Source organism: Pezoporus occidentalis, unplaced genomic scaffold, assembly GCF_034315485.1.
Source record: "Pezoporus occidentalis ecotype Australia unplaced genomic scaffold, CSIRO_AGI_Poc_V1 ctg103, whole genome shotgun sequence".
NCBI lineage: Eukaryota > Metazoa > Chordata > Aves > Psittaciformes > Psittacidae > Pezoporus > Pezoporus occidentalis.
Genome location: NW_026912812.1, coordinates 974,776 through 988,673, shown reverse-complemented (window position 1 = coordinate 988,673; position 13,898 = coordinate 974,776). Strand labels below are relative to the sequence as shown.

The window sequence follows — 13,898 nt, the reverse complement described above, 5'->3', positions numbered from 1 at the left end:
GGAAGGACTGGAGCTCTGGAAAACCTCTAGAGTGAAAGTGGCTCTTGGGGTTATTTATAAGGATCTAGGGAAGCAGTATGTGCATCAATCTGTTCACATGTATTTGGCTTCTGGGACCGACATTCTCATGACCCTAGTACAACCGAGAGATGATCTTATTCAGGGTTTTAGTCCTGGGCAATTTTCCACTGGTGAGGGTAATTCTGAGGGACACGACTGACCTCAAGTGCCATATTCTAATATATTCCAATATTTTCTAACCATATGCCAATATTCTGCATCAGCCAGAGCCTAAGCACCATTAGAATATTTTTTTTTATGCCAGTGGCAGATGTAAGGTGTTCTATGCAGAAAGAGAGGAGGAAGTTAGGGTGCCCTGGTGAATCCACCTGTTGTCTCTCAGTGTGGCAACTCTAAGACCCTTTTCCAGTCTCCTCTTGAAGACTTATGTGTATGCTTTAACTTCATTTTATTCATGTCAGAGAAGTCACTGAATCTATCCAAAGGCTAATAATTCAAAATATACATTTTTATGGGATAGCAGCTTACATCTGAGTTTTCTGTGAAAGCCAGTAAAGTTTTGGGGTTCTTAGTACCAAAGAGCCCCATTTTTCCCTCTGTACAGAGAGAAAAATACTGTAGTCCCCCTAACCTCGAGCAGTGAATCAGTATATAGCCATTCTGATGATATCAAAAGTTGTCAAAAAAAAACAGTAGAAATCGAGGGGGCAGAGTCTGACAGGCCAAATTTATGTTACTTCAGTTATGTCACTGTTAGTTACATCCGTTCAGTCACTCTTCCTGTAGCTGACAAGAAGTTGGCATAAAAACATAAAACCTGCAAAAAAACCCATGCTGTATTGTATGCTCTAACTGGTTCCTCAAAGGCGCAGCTGTGAGTTCAGGTCTGATTTGGACTGATTCTGGGCAGTCAACAGATTTAGAAAGACAATCGATTGTGACTGTAATAATTGTAGAAACACAGCTGTGATTAGTCATTAAGGCTTCACTGTGGCTCGTTTGGACTGCGAGCTCCTAGGAGCGGAGGCCTCTTAGCTTTGCTTAATTTGGTGTGCTGGAAACAGTGCTCATCTGTAGTTCTCTAGATGTACAATTCCCACTATGGCAGACTGCAGTACTCTGTTTGAAGTTAATGCTAATCAAAATTATTCCATTTAAACCTTAAAACAAAAGAAATGGATGAGACAAAAGTCCTACCATATGGATAGAATCTGGCAAAATGTGTGGCATATTAAGTATTATCCTGTGGCATCTGAGAATAAACAGCAACCATATTAATTATGAGAATATTATTTCAAATATTTCATATCTGCACTTTTAAAAACTTAATATTTAAGAATTAAGATAAATCCTGTACATAATCCAAAAAAGCAAATGTTTCTCTTACCTTATTTTTAGAGTTACAGAAATTCCTCATAGCTACATCATCACACGCATAAAAATAAAAATTCAAGATATGTTTCCAAGTCACAGAAACTGCTGAACAAAAGATAGTTTTTCTGGCACGGTATGGATGTTTTATGCCATAATCTGTTCCTAACTTAACTTAGCTGTTTTAGGGAATAACACTGTAATTGAAAAGTGATCTCTGGTAGCAAAGAGCCAGGGAAACAGAGGTACATTTCTATACCATGAAGATGATTCAGAGTGTCTGCCTAAAGGCATCATATAAGAGATCCTGAGTAAGTGTATATCCTAGTAGAAATAGACTTTGTATGGATCAAAGTAAAAGGAACTAAAAGTAAAACTGATCATAGTTTAAGACCAGAATAAGGTTACAACACATATACTCTGTAAAGAGGAAGCAATGTCCAAATAAGGCAATTTAAATAAACTATAAACTCTGGCAAGATAAATGTAAACCCTTGACGAGGCAGGCCAAAGGAGTCTGAAGAGCAACATGTTAAAATCATAAAAACTAATAACAAAAAGATCTTTCAAAGCACATCAGAAGAAATGATCAAAGCATAAAAGGAGCATCAAGGAAGGTAGACCACAAGAGCAAAATGAACTATTTATATCTGTGTTCACTAGAGAAGTGTCAGGGAGACTTTATTGTTTGCAGATGAACAATCTTAAACTAAATCAGCACTTAGAACAAACTGATATATTAAACATTGCCAAATTGCTAAAAGCAGATGATATTCGTCCACTGTGTTCTAGGGGAATGCGATTATGATATTGCTAAAGAAATAATTACTGAGCATATTCTACTGCTTAACTTTGCATCCATACAAGAGGTAGAGAAGGTAAGAAATTCAATTCCCCTTTTGGAAACTGCAGGAGATAACAGTAAGCTGGTATGTGGAAATCAGTTTTAATCACTGATTACTAGGCATTTAGGTAACAATAATTTGGGTAAGAGTTAGGTCCTAACACTTAGAAAGAAAGCGAGCCTTATAAATTTGTCAGAAGTTTCTGAAGGAAATGAAAGAAGAGCAATCAAGTGGTATCCCTGCACAAAGAAACCTTCCAACTATTTTATCCAAATGCTTTGAGGAACCTAGGTAATGAAAGAAGGACCTCTCATAGGTAGATAATCCATCAAAAGTAGGAAACAGGTAATAATATTTGTGATTTTTTACTATGGAGGGATTCTCCAGAGCATCTCAAAAGGGCTTAGCAGACTGTCAGTATTTCTAGGTGATAATGTTTGTTGATGATGACAAACTACCGATACTGGTCAGTTCTAAAGCCCCTAACACCATTTCTGAATAGAAAAGAAGGCAAATTAACAATGCACAAAATAGGAGGGAGGACAGATTTAATTGTTTTTACACAGTGGTGGCTATGACTGAGAGCTTGAAATTAATGGTAGGAGAGCAGAGAGCAAAACAAATATCTTTAAGATAGTGTGTTCAACACCTGGAGTCCTGTATGCAGTTCTTACTCCATCTCAAAGAAAACTACAAAAGGCACAGAATCATCAGGGGTAAGAAATTATTTTCATACCAGGAAGAATACAGAGTCTTGAGACAGCTGAAGCATTTAAAATCAGAAATGGGGCAGAGACTATGAGTAAGAATACTGCTACAAGAACTAGGGATTCCCCAGTGAATTTGTTGGTTATAAGTTTAGAGTAATGCCTGATGAGTCTGTGGGATTCACTACCTCAGTACCAAAGGTGTAAGCTGGTTTAAAAAAGCTTTTGAAAAGTTTATGCCTGGGTAGGTATCCTGGAAGCTTTAAATGACATGGGTCAGATACAGCTGTTGACATCTACCAACCCATTAGGGCAAGGCCTGTTTTCAAACTCCTCTGCTCCTGGTTCTCTTCCTTATTCACTACCCCACCTGGGGGATGAGAGGAAGCTGGGCAAGACAGGGCTGCAGCCTGACCTGGGGAAACCTGACCTTGTTCTTTAGCAACTGATCCTGGCTGTGACTTCAGATCCTGTGGGGTATGCCAGGTAGGTGCAGGTTACTCAGCACAGCTGAAGTGGATAACCAAATAGCTAAATGTTAAGAGAAGCTCTATGACTTGATACACAAACACAACACGCAACTCTGATGGTGGCTAGCTGTTCCCCAAGGTCCAACCAGTTGCTCTGGTATAGAGTAATGTAATGTATGTAATATAATGCAATGTGATTGAAACTGCAACTGGTAGCTCTGTAACAGTAATATCTAAAGATTGCACTTTGTTTTCATTTCCATTTGAGTAAAATCTCTAACTATCTGAACAAGGGCCATAAAGTCAAATTCTGATAAATGTCATTCTCAAAATTTACTGTTTGCTGTAAAAATAGTAAGTGCAATAGATATCCCTCCACACCCTTTTATTTTTTGATTTTAAGAAGAATCATATGGAAGCTCCCATGTATCAGGGACAGCACTGTACTGAATATTTTCATAGCATGACTTCTGAAACAGATGTCTGGCCAAAGCAAAATTCTAATCAGCTAAATCCGTATCTCATGTAGGGAATAAGGAGTTATCAACACACAAAGGTTATGGTAGCTAGAAATGTTTTATAGGGCATGCCTGTTCCTTTAATTGCATCTGTATTTAAATCTGTGTTAGCATCATGCATGTTTTCTTTCCTATCCACAAACTTTTTTCTGCATCTGTTTTCTTCTGAAGTCTATAATCAAGTTTCAATCAGACCTTAAAATGTAGAGCTCTGCTTTGGTAAAATAAAAGTGCAGCAGCTTTTCGCAGTTTTCTTCATTTAGCATGCCAGAGAAAATCAAATAAAAAATAATTGGCACTGTCACTTGAAGAAAAGAAAGAAAGAAGGAAGAAAGAGAAATACTTAAGATGGGCCTTAGCCAGGAGCATTTTATCCTTTATTCATCAGTGGTAAATGAGTCAGATATGAGTTGGCCAGCAAAAGAGATGCTTTACCAAAATCTTAGTTTAAAGTGAGTCATCTCACTCCAAACACCAATATATCCTCCAACATAAGTGGCAAGAGTTTTCCCCAGAGACTCTTGTTGCTGCTCTCTTCATCTGGAGGACTGACCATCTCAAGCTGAAGTCAACAGGATCTCTACCATCAGTTCAGTGAAACAGTGTTAGAGATGCAGGCCAGAATTATCAGCCTGGCTGACCATGGTGGGAATTTAAAGAAAGTAAATTGGCTCCTGGAATAACAAAGGAACCCTTCAGCCTGCCCTGTCAGCCATGGTGCCTTCTGCTCTGATCCCACCTTTCCTGTCACAAGCAACTTTCCCAAACAAACACACAATGCAAAAGCTTACAACAGGTCTTCAGCAGGTGGCCCACATCTACAATGGGGAAAGGAGGGTTCACCTACAGTGGCTGTATTAAGATGGCTTGAGAGCCCAGACGAGCTCTTACATAACTGCAGCCTGGTAGTTTGCCACAGAAAAAGGCTGGAGAAGGAGCACTGCATACTTGGTCCTGAATTACAACAAACATAATAAATAGGAAAACATAGAGTTGGAACCAACACTACATTGCTGCAGTTTGCATTGGTATATGCCTATGAAATTAACAGCCTGTTTTTGTGAAATGAATGAAATTATACTGGCATGAAACTAGAGTGTGCAATGTAGAATCAGTCCCTGGATTTATGATCCCATGCTGGACTTACATTCATGCTGAAAGTGCAGCCAGGTCCTCTCAGGTCTCCCAGCAGCTCAGAGGACCCTCAAAATCAGACCTTCAAAGTTACCATATTTTATTTCATGTTCCTCCTTACATTCTTCATTCAGCAGGAAGATAACAAAGAGAATGATGTCCTGAAGCCTCAGAAAACCTAACCAATTTTGGCCCACTGGGACAGCACTTACGTTGTGCTGTCTGATGACAATCTGGCTGTGGGTGACTTCTTTGGGGGTTACAAATGTGGAAACAGACAGGAATGCATGCGTGCATAGGGGTTTTTTTTTGAGCTGCTAAAAAATCTCAGCAGCACCACAAAAGATATTTCAAAGGAAAGCATTTTTCCACAGAACAATTAATGATGACAGATTGGTCCCTATAAGAGTCCAGAACTGATGAAGTGTACTGAATCTGGCAGCCACATGAATTCCACTTGTGTACATTTCAGTACATCCGGTTTTGGTTGTGTTTTTTTTTTTTTTTTTTTTAAATTTCTCTCAGCTCTGCCCTGAAATGCTATTTTCAGAATGGATGGAAACTGTCACAGGTTATCATTAGGCAAGTAATAAACACAATAATTAAGTGCAGTGTTAGCCAAAAGGTTATTTTCTTCAAATCATGTAGGATCAGCAGTTACTTTCAATGGCTGTAGTTTTAAGTGAATGGAGGCACATAAATACAATTCTTGGTTGTTCTGAGCAATGTGAAAATACACAAAATTAAACATACCCTTACACAGAAACATTTAAAGCTTTACTTTGTTTGACTGCATTAGTTCCAACACTTGAACCAAAATTCTTTATCTTTCAGTGCTACCCACACAAGAGCAGGCACCTTTCTGTCTCATAACTTGTCACAAATTTATATAACAAAACTTAATTGTTCCTTAGCTGAGCACTGATTAGCACTCTCACAAAACTAAAATATGTCTCCCACTTGTCATGGATTCTTCGCTAAGCTTTTATGGATTTGTTTGCAATATTATTAGCACAACAATAGCCATAGCATATTAAAATCTAATTACAATTGGAAAGGTAATTATGTAAATACTTCACTAGCTATCTGTGCGCCCTGTGTGTCGCTTTGAGCTGTGTCTGTTAACTCATTGACAGATGAGTGCTCCCACTGTTGTGAAAGATATTCAGTCCCAAACGCAGCCATAGTTTTTACCACCATTCAAGTTCCCTGCATGCCTATCAGGTCAGTTCTGATTAAAGAGCCAATGAAGAAGGTAAGAGCCAAATCAAACAAGTAGCTGTCACAATGTAGGAGCCATGGATCTTTCTGGCTCCACTCCTACCACTGCTCTGCCTACCCAGAGCTCCCTTCTTTCTCTCCTGTTGTTGCACAGCTCTGCTCTGCGGTCTGCAGGGAGCTGATGAGTCTCCTTATAAGGTTTTTTTCTCCTTTCCTCCTCCCTCCCCTGTTTTCTCTGGGTGATGGATACCAAATGATTCTACTGCATTTTGGGTCTTCCTCTACTGGTGAAGGCCAGGGAACTTTGTCCTTAAAACAAGTAAATAGGAAACTCCAAGAACTTCTGCAGTAGCCTTTCTGTTTCTTAACAGCTCTTTGAAGAAATACTGTTTTTTAATGACACAGTATTGGGTGTCTATCTTTTTTTATTTTTTAAAATCTCTTATTGGCAAAAAACCACAACAGCAATTGCTATATCATTTTCTCAAATTACGAAATTGAATGCAATCTTCATTAATGTAAAAAGCGGCTGACAAGCTGGAAAAAAAAACAGCGTTCTCACTCTTTGCTGGTGTACCTTCATTTTGATACATGGAAAATGCTGGCCTTAATCCTTGTCAGGATTGCTTTAAGTTTTACACTGGCACCTTTCCATTGCTTCCAGGGAAATAACTTTTAATGCATGTCTAATATAATTTAATAATGATTTAAGTCCATCCTTATTAAATTTATCTGAATGTGTGTTAAATGCCTTCCTAGAAAATTAGAACAGTTTTGAATAGCCTCCAATGAGAAGAATATGGTTAATTAAACTTGATCATATCTATTTTCCTCATATGGATATTATGCTTTTTGTTTACTAGAGAGCATTAGACACAGGGAGAAAACAAGGTTCTTGCACTAATCATGGACCTTAATAAAAATGACACATGACAGAAAATATCTGCTAGCATAGACTATCTCTGCTTTCAGTGGTCAAGTGAGAGAACTCAAATCAAGGGATAAAAACTTCCAGGTACCTCAATTAGCAGTTAATTTTGAAACAACCTTTAGTCTGGCTGTCTTCTTCACCTTACTTGCCTGGAGTGAAAGCCTTGTTCTCTACAGTAATTGCATACACTTACCTGCTGCTTTCCTGAGGGATACACTGCTGAACATCCACTGAAAGAGAGGCCATAGCAGATACCGTTTCTGTCTCCTCCCTCTCTCGTTTCTGAGACTCTGCCAGAGCACAGTCCACTGGCACAGAGTATGGCTCCACTGACTTCCAGTACTTGCCTAAAGAAAACATGCATAATAATTCATTGGAATTTTAGCTAGCATGGTGGTAGAAGCATAGTAATCACTTAGTTCAACACTGAGTGATTATAATTTAAAATCACTGTGGTATAAGCAGCACAGCTGAAATTTCAGACTGCAGTGAGGAGGTATATTTCTGAACCTAAGAATGCCAATTTGGAAAGTGCTTTCATTCCAAGGGCTGTGTCATAACCTTCCCCAGAAGGTAATAAACTGGAGGAGTAACACGCAGACTAATGATCACATACTGTCAGACAGGTTATTGGCTTTATCTGCACAAGGTGAAGGGAGTTCAGGGCAGGGTTAATACCTAGAAGCTCTGATACGGCAGACAGTTGATGCATATACAGCAAATAGGGCTAGAAAAATTAACATTGTTGTACGAAGTGCTCACAGAGCAGTGTCTTGAAAAGGAAAAAAGTCAGAAATGCCAGCTCAGCCTGGACTGATGTTGCCAGAACAATCAGGTTTGTTAGTCCTGGATGTTCTTTCTCTTCCAACCTCGGGGCGTATACTAGAACAATAATTTATTTAAAACTTTCGTATATGAACTGGCTGTTGCTGAAAAGCTGCCAGATGTCATACGGAATAGAGCTTTCTGGTTTGCTGTGTAAAAACACAGCAGTGGCTTAAAAGCCTGAGTATTCTCAGCTTTCTGCCTGCAAGAGAAGAGACAGTAAGAAGCTTCTCAAGCAACTCAAACAATAATGGCAAGTAACCCATGGTCCACATATAAAATGGTCTGCTACTGCAGTGCAATTAAGAAACAGGTTAATTAGTGGGAACCAGGTGAACAACTAGGAATTTAGATATGTATTTCTTACAGTTCAGTAATCCACTGAGCACTCACTAATTGTCAGGTGGATGACACCTGGAAATTTGGAGAACTGGGAAGGCTGGGAGCTCTGGACCAGAGCTTATTCAGTGTTTAGCAAGAAGCTTCCAGCAGCTGCAAAGGTTGAATCAGGGTACTTATCTGGGAATTAGACAGAGGGTTTCAACAGCTGTGAAAGAGAGGGGATCAAGTAGAAGACTTTTCCAAGGGCTAAAAGGAGGATTTTGGCAGTTGGGCGGCGGGCTGAGTTGAGGTGCTTATCCAGAGGGTATCTGGAGGCTTTGACAGCTGGGAGGCCAGGCCAGCGGTGGTGCTGCCTGTGCTGCACAAAGGCTGCTGAAAACTCCCTCTTTGGTAACACAGCTCTCAATACACTTTCAGGCTTTTCAAAAGGTGAACTTTTCCCTCCAGTGAGAAAGCAGCTGTCGATAAAGCCTGAAAATGTCTTTATTCAAAAACATCATTGCAAGATGAAAGCCCAAGTCAGTCTGCAAGAACAAGCAGAGAGCATGGCCAGCATGTTTCTTTGAACTGTAATAGTGTGCACATTTGAGTAGTTAGCAGAACCTTTAAATAACAGGGACCTTCTGGGGATAAAACGTAAAGTGCATTAAGTATCCTACAAAGTTGAGATTAAATGTTAGGAGGTTGGCTGTGTTCCAAAAGCATGAAAGACACAGCTAAAAAGTTATGTACGTAACAGTAGGCTCAATGATTGGAGCCTGGCAGATTTTGTAAAAACAATACAAAAATGTTCTATTATTAGCTTGCTGAGTGACCATAGTCTCTGTTCATTAAAAAAATACACTAAAACAAAGCAAAAAATTATATGAGCATTCCACAACGTTCTCACAGATCATATGTGCAAAAGTCAGTCTTTGCAATACACACCCAACTCAAACCCTATAATTTATGAGCTAAATGTTTGCAAAGTGGGTGGGGTTTTTGTTGCAGAAACAGATGTGCAAGAAAATCAAATCTGTGGGCATGGGAATAATACCCCCTCTTGCCTATAAAAGAAATGAACCCATGTTCACTGCTGGAGTTTTCAAGGGCTCTTATTCATAAAATAAAATATTAGTAATCAGCTACCACTGTGTTGCCCTCCTGCAGCAACAATAAAACGGCATCAGTGAGGATTGCTACATCACATTCGTTCATTCGCACACAGGCTCGCATACCAGCTGTCCCCTGAATCCGAACTTTCCTGTAACACTAAAATTCAGCACCAGTTCAAGCATATTAGTGGGCTCTCTGTGCCCATTTAACTATCAATCACACCCAAGCGATTGATGATTTTCCTTGTTTCCCTGCATTGAGAATTGTATTATGAGAAGGATTTCAGCGGTAGAAAAGGAAACCAGAGTCAGGCCAGGAAGCAGGTGGCAGCACCTATGCCACAGTGGAGGGTCTTGGAGAAGGGGAGTATATGGTAGGGTGTTTGTGGTTTGTGGGAGGAAATTTTAAAGCTGTTCCAGTTAGTAATTGCATCCAGGTAGCCATGAGTACCTCATGCAAAGAGAGCATTCTGATGCTTGTGAAAAAGCAATGGTCGGTTTTAATTTAAAATCAGGAAATCAGATTCTATGATCTATTCTATGATTCTAAACCTGTACTTTACAAACATCTCTGGTAATCAGAGCAGCTTTGCAAGTTTCTTTTTATACGAGACAATATTTACATTTACATATAGGGCTTCCATGCATGTTCAGCCAAACGACTTGCAGGCAAAGTTTTGTGGAACAGAGAGACAATCACAGCATGAGGCTGCAAAGGAGCTTTGTTAGAAACCTTAGGTATGCTACGTATTGGCAATTAAATGAACTCAAAAAGCATATGCCTCAAACTGCTCACATCTCTGAAAATGCCATTTCTACTGTGCCATACTGGAATGTGAAATTCTACCAGTCCTGTTACATTCATTGAGAAGAACTTGGTGGAGCTCAGGGGAAAGAGTGAAGCATACTGCTGGTTTCATTCATACAAAACTTGAGCAATCGTGGCTTGCAAGAATAAACAATGAAACCAAATCAGTCTTCTAGGTATGCTTTGGCTTCCAGCATGAAAATGTGCTTAAGACTCCCTCAAAGATTTGTGAGACTACTGATTATTACCAGGAAATAATAAAAATGAATGTCTCTGTCACTGTTACAAGCATTTGTAACTGCCTTTCACAGATAGATTTGGACATGCTATACCACGGCTTCCTTCAAAAAAAGCCCATACTTGGGGGTGGTATTCAAGCCAATGAACAGGATTGCTTAGAAATAGCATATTACATGGGTGTGGGAACTGTTACTTCCAAATGTATTACATTTCCAAAGGATTTTTGGATCACTGTCACATACAAAACATTTATACAGATTCCATTCTAGCTAGAAAAAAAGTTGTTTCCTCTCATTGTCTAAGTAGGTATTGTATCTTTGCAACAAAGAAAGAGGAGGGACTTTTGGTTTTGTCTAAAATATTGCTAATATTTGTTATGAAAGTTGAATCACAGACATACAGACCCAATACACATGCAAACAATCATCCAAATAAATCAAGCTTTCTCAATATCTCTTGAGGTGGTACTTGACAGCTTTATGCTTTTCAGCATTAATAACTCCCTATAATATTCAACATGTACTTGCTTCTCTTAATTCCATCTAAATAGGTGTTCTCCATAAAGCTGTCCTGAACTTCCTCAATACTCCTTTCTGTCATCCAAGCATATTCCTTTCTAATACTTGGTCTCCCCAGACAAAATGAGGTATGCATAACTTTTAAAGTAATAACTGCAAGAAAAGAGAGACTATTGTATATAAATAACTCCAAACCTAAGCAGATCGACCTAGGTTTCATCCATCTGGACTGCCATGACTGTACCAGTTCACCTCAAACCAATGTGTGGCAAAATTAGGCCCCTCTTCAGGAGCTCTGGACTATGTTTTTAGGCATAAACTTATATAGTTCCTAAAACTATTCCTTCTTTCTGTGAAGGAAGGAATTCCTTTGTGTGTATTTCTAGTAAGACACTATGCCTTTCTAGAGCTTAAATTATTTTCTTTTTCTTAATGCACCCTTTTTTTTTTGTTTGTTTTTTTTCTGATCCATTTTTCATTAAATACACGCTTTATTTCAAACAGAATTACATATCCTTTCCTCATGTCTGTGGTATGTGTGCAGCTTGCTGTCCTCACTATCATTTGCATCGTACACGAATTTCTTAATTTGGTGATTTCTCCCATATAATTAGCAGATTATTAACAGGGAACTAGCAGATTATTAACAGGGACACTAACTCATGAGCTACCTTAGGACATACCACTCAGCAAAAATGACTGACTGGAATTTATCATGTAGAGGTGATTTACTCAGAACACTTGCATATCTAGGTGACTACTGGATGTGAAAGATGAATTACATACCTACAGTAAATTTTCTTTGTCACTTTACAATTAAAATCAGTTTGAATACTGCATGATCAGTGGAAAATGCATGGTGTCTCTTTTAAAAACTGCATTTCTTTCATGTAGTTGAATACTAATTATTTGTGATTCATCTAAGATGAAAAAAACATTCGTTATCCATTTGTTATTGTTAAGGAGTCAGCAAACAGCAGAAGTCAGGAAGCTTCCACTGCCTCAGTAAAATGGCAGAGAGCAGAAGATTAGGGAATTTAAGGGAAGTCTGCTCAGTTAGATTAAGGAAGCTGATGGCAGAGAAAATTTTTCAGTGAGACCAGAGCAAATGCCCTAAAGCATCTGGCTAATAAAGGGTTGGTGTCAGGGCCCACAAGTGAAATGATCAAGTACCAGCTGCATCAGAAACTGAAGAAAGTAATGTATTTGTTAGCATTGTTTCACAGAATTAGTGCCCATTTTGAGCTTTTTAACTTTATCTCAAGCTCCTATACATCTCAAAGTGAGTAACTCGGGGGATGTTGCACAGAATCTGTAGAAACTATTTTTTTACAGCTCTCATTTACCTGTTGGTTCCTGCCCCTCACTGACAAACATCTAGTTCATCCAAGGTACTCTGGACTGGAAAGATTTGGGAATACTCAGGAATCAGAGAGCTCTAAATAATTTCAAATGGTTAGTTTTTCAGGGCTAAACGTACAGCAAGAAGAAAGGGATGTCAAATAAACAAAAATAAAAACATATATACATATACATAACTAGACACAGAATGTTCATTTATACATAAAAAATTTGCCCACTCTTTTCTTTGAACCAATAGATTAATGTCTATGATATTAATTAATAATCAAAAATACCCCAAACCCACCAACCCTCCAACCCAAACTGAGAAACATACTTTGAATTTCAGTGGTCTTTTTTAAAGAAGCTATTGCATTCATATTGGGGATTTGGTGCACTGTATCTTCTGGGAGAGGCTCCAGCTGCAAGAATAGAATAGAATAATATAAATTTTCAATAAACCACAGGGAAGTAAAACAAACTGAAACAACCTAATCCTTAGAAAAAGCTCAGCCCAAGAACTGGTTAACATTTTGCTGGTATCAGTTCTAAATGTATAGCCATGATTTTGTTTTCCGTTTTCCAGCCATGTAATTGAATTCCAAGGGGCTTTTCTATTGGCTGCAAGACTAATCTATGGAGTCTCTGAAACAGGTGCATGTCTGTGTATTATTCATTAAAAAAATGCTAGTTATTTGTGTAATTTTTGTAGGTTCCTCACAAACCAAATTCCACTGCATGTGTATACGCAGCTGGGCACTCCAAACAAACCCTTGCTGAAGCCACACTGAAACCAAAGCGTGCACTCTATTATCTTTATTTTTCTGGTGTTATTACATCTAGCCATCTTACACATTTTAAGATTTATAGGAGGAAACCATAAAACACAGCTGCTTTTACTAGGTTTGCATTAATTTCAAATAAAACAGTAGATAAAATAATGGTTATGCAGATCAGCAGTAAGAGTTCTCTAAAAAAGTTACTTATAGAGTGGGCTGTATTTTAATTAGCCAGTTTTAACTCTATATTTTTTGAGTAGGGCTGCATCATAGCATATTTGCAGAGGGAAGTGTTTACTTACTGCACAGTTACTTTTGCCCTGCAATGGATAAATATACCAAGCAAACTATATTTTGAAATTCATCCACATGTGCTTTTTTTGTCCACCTTCCATACATTTTCTCCCAGAAAGAGGGTAAAATATTGTGTGGGCTAAATGCCTCATTTTATACTGTAATATCTATATTCCCCTTGAGCTATGCTTAAAGTCCAGTCAGTTTTTCCTCTTCACTGCAGTGTCTGCACAGGCTGGGACAGGAATACCAACTGTGTCAAGGTGGGCAAGGAAGAGCAGTATCAATACCAATCTCTCCTCTCTAAAGCTAAGGAAGTTCAACTACTGTTGACAACAGACATCTGTAACGCAGACAGAACTCCTTTCTTAAGCATGCCTAGGTCTACTTTAAACTAGGTCAAGTGAAGCCCACCTAAGGATCTTCCTCTGTGAAGTTA

At 38.7% G+C, this 13,898-nt stretch overlaps 1 protein-coding gene across 2 annotated transcripts in view; it reads right to left on the bottom strand.

Annotated features, from left to right (window-relative positions):
* HDAC9 (histone deacetylase 9) overlaps positions 1-13,898 on the bottom strand; it is a 387,421-nt gene that overhangs the window by 3,224 nt on the left and 370,299 nt on the right. For both annotated transcript variants that reach the window (XM_062616787.1, XM_062616797.1), the window contains exons 25-26: positions 12,724-12,808; positions 7,412-7,565 (exon numbers count right to left, since the gene is read on the bottom strand). In XM_062616787.1, the coding sequence (XP_062472771.1) occupies positions 7,412-7,565; positions 12,724-12,808 (239 nt within the window). The remainder of the gene's footprint in view (positions 1-7,411; positions 7,566-12,723; positions 12,809-13,898) is intronic.